We start from the raw sequence: 9,119 nt of genomic DNA, 5'->3' as shown, positions 1-9,119 counted from the left end.
GGTTCTCCCCATACAAGCAGGGCCTCATCTCCACCAGGTTCTCCCTATACAAGCAGGGCATCATCCCCACCAGGTTCTCCCCATACAAGCAGGGTCTAATCTCCACCAGGTTCTCTCCACACAAACAGGGCCTCATCCCCACCAGGTTCTCCCCATACAAGCAGGGCCTCATCTCCACCAGGTTCTCTCCACACAAGCAGAGCCTCATCTCCACCAGGTTCTCTCCACACAAGCAGGGCCTCACCTCTACTAGGTTCTCTCCATACAAGCAGGGCCTCATCTTCACCAGGTTCTCCCCTTACAAGCAGGGTCTAATCTCCACCAGGTTCTCTCCACACAAGCAGGGCCTCATCCCCACCAGGTTCTCCCCATACAAGCAGGGCCTTATCTTCACCAGGTTCTCTCCACACAAGCAGGGCCTCATCTCCACCAGGTTCTCCCCATACAAGGAGGGCCTCATCTCCACCAGGTTCTCTCCACACAAGCAGGGCCTCATCCCCACCAGGTTCTCCCCATACAAGCAGGGCCTTATCTCCACCAGGTTCTCTCCACACAAGCAGGGCCTCATCTCCACCAGGTTCTCCCCATACAAGCAGGGTCTAATCTCCACCAGATTCTCCCCATACAAGCAGGGCCTCATCTACACCAGGTTCTCTCCACACAAGCAGGGCCTCATCCCCACCAGGTTCTCCCCATACAAGCAGGGCCTCATCTCCACCAGGTTCTCTCCACACAAGCACAGCACCTTCCATGCTTAGATTCATTCATACACTAAAGAGGCAGCTACCTCCGTCTCCAGAGCTGGCCACACATCATAAAATTTTCTTGTTCCATTTCCTTTAGATTTACCTTCAACTATGTAGTAGAAGGGGCCATCTGATTGCATACAAGGGAAAGTGTTTAGGTGTGACCTCATATTAGATGGTTTTGGTAAATCTAAAGGAAAATTGTAAAAGAGAATTGTATAATGTATGGCCAGCCTTACACTCACACCACTTCAACATTTTTTTTCTGGCCCTGAACCCCTTCCTGGGCGATTTCCCAAATGTTCAGGCTGATGAGAGAGTGGACCCGCTGGATGAGACCTCCTGTGATATGTTAATGGGAATGTTCTGGGTGAGGACTGGAAGAAGCGCCATGCACTCACCCACAAACCATCCCCCTTCTCATACCTCCAGGATAACAATGACAAGGTGGTCTCTCTGGTACCACGCTCCCTCAGAGTCTCATCCTCCTCCAGTCATTGTTGGAAATGTTCTGAGGATCAGGCATACACAAGTGGTGGGGGGAGGGTCACCAAATCACCTCATTTTGGGGAAACATTTTTTTTTGCCTAAAACAAAATGTGCATCTCTATTGTCACGGCTTCTGTTACAGTGATGATACCGGGGTCCCTATCCAAGATTAAAGGAGGCCCTCTCTACTTGGACCTGTTGGTTGATCATTCTGATTTTGAATCTTTAAGACCCTGGCTCAGCAATATCCCGTGCTCAGGACCCTCATAACTGTTGGAACCTACCTCCCATCTGTCTTCTCTACCGCCTGGTTTCTCTACTTTGTCTCCTGAGGGGGCAAGATGCTAACTACTATCACCTTATAGCAAGCATAACCAGGTGCACGCTTTGTCCTTGTGTATGACCATCATAACCAGTGCTCCTTCAACACCCCCCAACCCTCTTACTATTCTATCGCTCTATGTTTGGTACTGAATAAAATAGGGGTCTCCAAACTACGGCCCTCTACAAGATTTTATCTGGCACACAGCCAGGGTCAGTGTTCAGTACCCCGTTATTATGGAACCTCTCTGCGTCACTGAAGGACTGATCTTTGCAGAACCAGGTTGTCATTTTTAAGTATTCTATAAGGTGGATGTCATTGGCAGCAGTGGTTACATCTAGTAGTAAATAGGAAGCTTCCGGCACCTGCAACCAATCATTTTCAGTAGTTATAATTTTAGATAAACCTGCCTGAATTGTCTCAAAGATTAGACCCTCATCTACATCACCAGCATCATATCTCCAACTGTCTTCTCTATCTCCATCCAGAGGACTGAAAGGACCCCGGCTATCTGATCCTTGGTCTTTTAACCCAGTCAGTGGGGTTGATTGACTAAAATTGGAGAGCGCAAAATCAGGTGCAGCTCTGCATAGAAACCAATCCGCTTCCAGGTTTAATTACCAAAGCTTGATTGAAGAAGCTGAAGTTAGAAGCCAATTGGCTCCCATGCAGAGCTGCACTAAATTCTGCACTCTCCAGTTTTAGTGAATCAACCTCCTCCTTTTCAGAGGTCACTGTGTCTCAGTCTCTCCTCCTTCTTCACAGAGGTCAATGTGTCCCAGTCTCTCCTTCTCAGAGGTCAATATGTGTCCCAGTCTCAACTTCTTCTTCTCAGAGGTCAATGTGTCTCAGTCTCAACTTCTTCTTCTCAGAGGTCAATGTGTCCCAGTCTCTCCTTCTCAGAGGTCAATATGTGTCCCAGTCTCAACTTCTTCTTCTCAGAAGTCAATGTGTCTTTGTCTATCCTTCTTCCTCTTAAGTCAATGTTTTCCAGTCCATCCACCTCCTTCTCAAATGTCAACTTGTCGCGGTCTCTTTTTCTTCTCAGAGGTCAATGTGTCGCAGTCTCTCCTTCTTCTTCTCAGAGATCTATTTGTCTTAAAGCCTCCTTCTTCTCCCCAAGGCAATGTGTCACAGTCTCTCCTTCTCAGAGATCAATGTGTCTTAGTCTTTAGTTCTTCTTCTTAAGGCAATGTTTTCCAGCCTCTCCTCCTCCTTCTCAAAGGTCGAAGTATCCCAGTCTCTCCTTCTCAGGTCAATGTTTTCCAGCCTCTCCTCCTTCCCAGAGGTCAATGTGTCTCAGTCTCTCCTTCTCAAAGGTCAATGTGTCTCAGTCTCTCCTACTTCTCAGAGGTCACTGTATTCCAGTCTCTCCTTCTCAGAGGTCAATGTTTTCCAGTCTCTCCTTTTCAGGTCAATGTATTCCAGTCTCTCCTTCTTCCCAGGTCAATGTGTCTCAGTCGCTCCATCTTCTTTTTAGAGGCCCCCTCCAGCATCTCCAGGGTATGGAGGCAGTATGTACAGGGAATCCCCTTGTATGCTACATGTGACCTGGAACAAAGTGTTTTAGCATGTCTGCAGTGCTGACCATTCCTGGGACCACTCTCTGCATACCAGACAAGTTCTAACCTCGTAGATCTGAGTCAACACGTAGACAATACAATCTTTATTAAGGTCATGCCCGCAGCTCAGGGCCACCATATCTATCTCAGTTTCTTCAGGTAGAGCAGTTCAGCCAGTCTTTCAGGTCTGCAGATGTCATTTCTTGAAACAGAAAGGAAAACATCAACATACCCCACAAGTCTGCATTCTGAGGGCTCAGAGACATGCAGGTGATTTGCATAATGGTCAGAATAATTCTCACATTTCTTAGAAGAATACCTTGATCGAAGTTTGTTGGATTTCACTGTGTTGTGTATGAGAGGTGCGGAAAAAAAGCCAGCCAACAAGTGAAATGAATCGGAGTGGGAGGAGGAGAGTTGGAGTGTACTCTCTCTGCATCCAAAATGACCTATCAGAAACATCCCTCAGTTTTAAGAGGACCTTCTTAGTAATTTACTCTTCCTTTTTACTTTAGGTTTATATGTAAGAAGCAGAGGGTGTTCCAGTGTCAGAAGCAGATGTGTTCCAGGATCACCAGAATAATGATAAAGAAGGGTAGGGCTAGCAAAAGAGCGGTCTTCTCTCTATGCATGTCAAGGCATAATATCAATAATAATAGTGTGTGACTGTGGGGGAGGGGACATTAGAGTGTAAGCTCCTCTGGTACAGAGATTAATGTGACTGGCTCAGTGATCTCTGCACAGAACTGCAGTATGTGTCAGAGCTATATAAATGTATAATAATAATAGTGTGTGACTATGGGAGAAATTAGAGTGTAAGCTCCTCTGGTACAGAGACTGATGTGACTGGCTCAGTGTTATCTGTACAGCTATGCGGTATATGTTAGAGCTATACATGATAAATGCAATGAATTCTGGGTATAGGTCAGCCAGCCTGCAGGGTATTCGGGTATATTGGTGTAGACCACACACAGAAGAGAAAGTAGTAGTGCGGGCTAGTGACATACTAACCTACTGGCACCAACATCCCTCAGTAAGGCAGATATACAGAAAGAGGTTTGTTAACTGGATTTTTGTCAGTGCCTTAAACAAATAGTACCAGAAAATATATATTATTTTTTTTAAACTTAACACATTTTATTTTATCATTAAAAATTGTGCAATATAAAAATAATAGGTGACATTTTCGAGGTAAAAAATAACATGGTGTTTTTATCCCCACGTTTCGCCCGTGAGGGCTTCCTCAGGGAATATATTGAAAAGGTCACTGTTCAGAACAAGAAGAGAACAAATGCCATAATAATATCAGACAACATACATTTAATAGTGCCTAAAACATACAAAAAGGATATTATGCACTGATGAAAACAGTAATTACTTATATTCAGCATTTGCCATGTACAGCCAGTCAGTAGCTTACCCAGTGTGGTCTCCCAAGCATGCCAAAGCAGGGCCACCGAAATGCTGCAGAAGACACAGGACAAACCGTGCGGCCACAGAGGGCATGCAGAGACCAAGCTACAATATGTAAATAATAATATGAAAATTAAACAGTGTCTAGTGGTGAACACCAAAGAAAATTATATATGTTGACACACCTAAACCAATCAACGGGTATATATATATATATATATATATATATATATATATATATATATATATATATATATATATATATATACATACATACATACATACACACACACACACATATATACACTCACAAAAGGACTGCCAATATAAGATTAAGCGAGGGTGTCAAAGGAGGGACCTTTTCAATTAAATCCCTGAGGAAGCCCTCACGGGCGAAACATGGCAGGATAAAAACATCATGTTATCTTCTACCTCGAAAATGTCACCTATTATGTGATTAAATGTCAATCTGCCAATTATTTATATTGCACAATTTTTTAAGATGTTAAAATAAAATGTGTTAAATAAAAAAAAAAAAATCTTTTCTGATACTATTTGTTTAAGGCACCGCCAAAAATGCCATTAACAAACCTCTTTCTCTATATACACACACGTAGAAGACCTTTTCCCCGCTGGCTCCTTATCTGTGTCTGTGGATATCTTTTGCCCAATTCTCCCCCACTTTATATTGCCTTGTTCCTGTTTTCCTCCAGTTACCCGCCTCCCAAAATTGCTTTAATCCACACAAAGCACACATTTTTTTTTCTTTGTCTCGTTTTTATTAGGTAGCACAGAATTCCATACAATTATTTTATTATGATAAGGGTTATATAACAATTTTCCTTCATACTGTTGTACAGTACAGATGGTGTTACAGTGTCCCTAGCCAGAGGTGTGGACCTGAGGTGCAGAGTCCAAGTGACAGCTGGTCTTTACCAGAGCTCTTGATGGTGGAGATGGCCCAGGAACCCTAGTGGTCCCAGTTTTCTTTTCTGCTAGCTGTCACCAGGTTGCAACCCTCTGGATTGACCCACCATGGAGGTAGCTGGAAGAGAATGGCTATGGTTTGGAGACTGTAGTGTACATGAAATTCTAGGAAGAGGCATAGTCAGGTCCGTGCAGAGGTCATGGGCACGTGGCAGGCAAGAGAGTAGTCAGGACAATCCAGATCAGCAACAAGTAAAACAATCAGTAAGTATATTAGCTCTTGTTCACAAAAGGAGAGCTGGCGATAAAACTAGACACTTTAGGGCTGGAGCTTAAATAACCTTCTGGTTGGAGGACAGGCCCATCGTTGTTTCAGGAAATTCTTTACTTCTTGGTTCTGCGAGTGGCAGTGGAGGTCCTGGCAGGGGTTTTGTGAGCACCACTGGAAGTCTTAGCATGGATTTTGACAGAAGGTGTTTTGGAAGTCTTGCCAGAGGCTTTGACAGAAGGTGTTCCGGAGGCTTTGACAGAAGGTGTTCCGGAGGCTTTGGTAGAGGCTTTGACAGAAGGTGTTCCGGAGGCCTTGGTAGAGACTTTGAAAGAAGGAGGTCTGGACATCCTGGAAGGGGTTCTACGAGTACCATAACAAATGGTTTTAATCAGCGGATATTCTGGGGACCTTCTAAATACCATCAGGTTGGCATCATTCTTTGTAAAAACATGTCTCTGCACTGAAGGGAAACAGTCTACATCTTCACAGCTGCTTTTCAAACTTGGGTCCACTGAGTCACAGTAATCCCCCTGCCTGTCACATGACAATGATATATTGGGGTGATCCCCCCGTCTGTCACAGGATAATGACAAATTCGGGTGATCCCCCCCCCCCCCCCCCGTCTGTCACATGACAATGGTATAAAAGGGTAATCCCCTGCCTGCCACATGACAAAGACATACCAGGGTAACCCCCCCTGCCTGTCACATGACAATGACATTAAAGGGAATCCCCACTGCCTGTCACATGACAATAAAATAACAGGGTAACCCCCCTGCCTGTCACATGACAATGGTATAATGGGGTAAATCCCCCTGCCTGTCACATGACAATGGCATAACAGGAAACCCCCCCCGCCTGTCACATGACAATGGTATAACGGGGTAACCCCCCTGCCTGTCACATGACAATGACATAACAGGGAATCCCCCCTGCCTGTCACATAACAATGATACATTTGGGTAAACCCCCCTGCCTGTCACATGACAATGGTATAATGGGGTAACCCACCTGCCTGTCACACGACAATGATACATTGGGTTAATCCCCTAGCCTGTCACATGACAAGGACATAACAAGGTAACCCCCCTGCCTGTCACATGACAATGGTATAATGGGGTAATCCCCTAGCCTGTCACATGACAATGGTATAATGGGGTAATCCCCTAGCCTGTCACATGACAATGACATAATTGGGTAAATCCCCCACCTGTCACATGACAATGATACATAGGGGTAATCGCCCCGCCTGTCACATGACAATGACATAATTGGGTAAATCCCCCACCTGTCACATGACAATGATACATAGGGGTAATCGCCCCACCTGTCACATGACAATGACATAACAGGGTAACCCCCCTGCCTGTCACATGACAATGATACATTGGGGTAACCCCCCTGCCTATCATATGACAATTACATAAAAGGGTAACTTCCCCCCTGTCTGTCACATGACAATGACATAACAGGGTAATCCCGCCCCACGCCTGTCACATGAAAATGATACATTGGGGTGATCCCCCCTGCCTGTCACATGACAATGATATAACAGGGTAATCCCCCTCGCCTGTCACATGACAATGATACATTGGGGTGATCTCCCCTGCCTGTCACATGACAATGACATAACAGGGTAATCCCCCCACCCTGCCTGTCACATGACAATGACATAACAGGGTAATCCCCCACCCTGCCTGTCACATGACAATGACATAACAGGGTAATCCCCCACCCTGCCTGTCACATGACAATGACATAACAGGGTAATCCCCCACCCTGCCTGTCACATGACAATGACATAACAGGGTAATCCCCCACCCTGCCTGTCACATGACAATGACATAACAGGATAATCCCCCACCCTGCCTGTCACATGACAATGACATAACAGGGTAATCCCCTACCCTGCCTGTCACATGACAATGACATAACAGGGTAATCCCCCCACCCTGCCTGTCACATGACAATGACATAACAGGGTAATCCCCCCACCCTGCCTGTCACATGACAATGACATAACAGGGTAATCCCCCCTCGCCTGTCACATGACAATGATACATTGGGGTGATCTCCCCTGCCTGTCACATGACAATGACATAACAGGGTAATCCCCCCTCGCCTGTTACATGACAATAATACATTGGGGTGATCCCCCCTGCCTGTCACATGACAATGATACATAGGGGTGATCTCCCCTGCCTGTCACATGACAATGACATAACAGGGTAACTTCCCCCACCCTGCCTGTCACATGACAATGACATAACAGGGTAACTTCCCCCAGCCTGCCTGTCACATGACAATGACATAACAGGGTAACTTCCCCCTGCCTGTCACATGACAATGACTTAATGGGGTAATCCCCCTGCCTGTCACATGACAATGACATAACAGGGTAATCCCTCTGCCTGTCACATGACAATGATACATTGGGGTAATCCCCCTGCCTGTCACATGACAATGGTATAGAGGATGTGGTTCTGCACTGATGACTTCTAATACAGTCATAGTCTGTCAGACACTATTCACTGGAATCCAATGAGTAGTAGGGAGCACTGGACCCCTACTGCTCCATACACCGAAAAATAAAAGCTTTTCTGTCATCTAGCTGATATTTAACACAACGTATTGTTCAACCTTGTCATCAACTGACAGGGCGGCCAGAGGAGATAGAGATCTGCATTACAGAGGACATTGAGAACTGCATTACAGGGAAGATAGAGAACTGCATTACAGGGAAGATAGAGAACTGCATTACAGGGAAGATAGAGAACTGCATTACAGGGAAGATAGAGAACTGCATTACAGGGAAGATAGAGAACTGCATTACAGAGGAGATAGTGAACTGCATTACAGAGGAGATAGAGAACTGCATTACAGAGGAGATAGGGATCTGCATTACAGAGGAGAAAGAGAACTGCATTACAGAGGAGATAGAGAACTGCATTACAGAGGATATAGAGAACTGCATTACAGAGGAGATAGAGAACTGCATTACAGAGGAGATAGAGATCTGCATTACAGAGGGGATAGAGAACTGCAATACAGAGGAGATAGTGAACTGCATTACAGTGGAGATAGAGAACTGCATTACAGAGGAGATAGGGATCTGCATTACAGAGGAGAAAGAGAACTGCATTACAGAGGAGATAGAGAACTGCATTACAGAGGATATAGAGAACTGCATTACAGAGGAGATAGAGAACTGCATTACAGAGGAGATAGAGAACTGCATTACAGAGGAGATAGAGATCTGCATTACAGAGGGGATAGAGAACTGCAATACAGAGGAGATAGAGAACTGCATTACAGAGGAGATAGAGAACTGCATTACAGAGGAGATAGAGAACTGCATTACAGAGGAGATAGAGATCTGCATTACAGAG

The 9,119-nt window shown here is 45.3% G+C and overlaps 1 protein-coding gene across 2 annotated transcripts in view; it reads right to left on the bottom strand.

Moving 5' to 3' along the window:
• Nucleotides 1–5,188: 5,188 nt before the first annotated feature.
• Nucleotides 5,189–9,119, bottom strand: part of TRIM25 (tripartite motif containing 25) — a 50,540-nt gene continuing 46,609 nt past the window's right edge. The window contains exons 12-13 of one of the 2 annotated variants that reach the window (XM_073607116.1): nucleotides 6,029–6,090; nucleotides 5,189–5,992 (exon numbers count right to left, since the gene is read on the bottom strand). In XM_073607116.1, the coding sequence (XP_073463217.1) occupies nucleotides 5,844–5,992; nucleotides 6,029–6,090 (211 nt within the window). In that variant the 3' untranslated portion in view covers nucleotides 5,189–5,843. Of the gene's footprint in view, nucleotides 6,091–9,119 lie in introns of both variants that reach the window. The other variant, XM_073607115.1, reaches the window with a different exon arrangement.

This window comes from Aquarana catesbeiana, linkage group LG12 (assembly GCF_042186555.1).
Source record: "Aquarana catesbeiana isolate 2022-GZ linkage group LG12, ASM4218655v1, whole genome shotgun sequence".
NCBI lineage: Eukaryota > Metazoa > Chordata > Amphibia > Anura > Ranidae > Aquarana > Aquarana catesbeiana.
The sequence above is the reverse complement of the archived record's forward strand: the minus strand, read 5'-3'. Positions and strand labels throughout refer to the sequence as shown.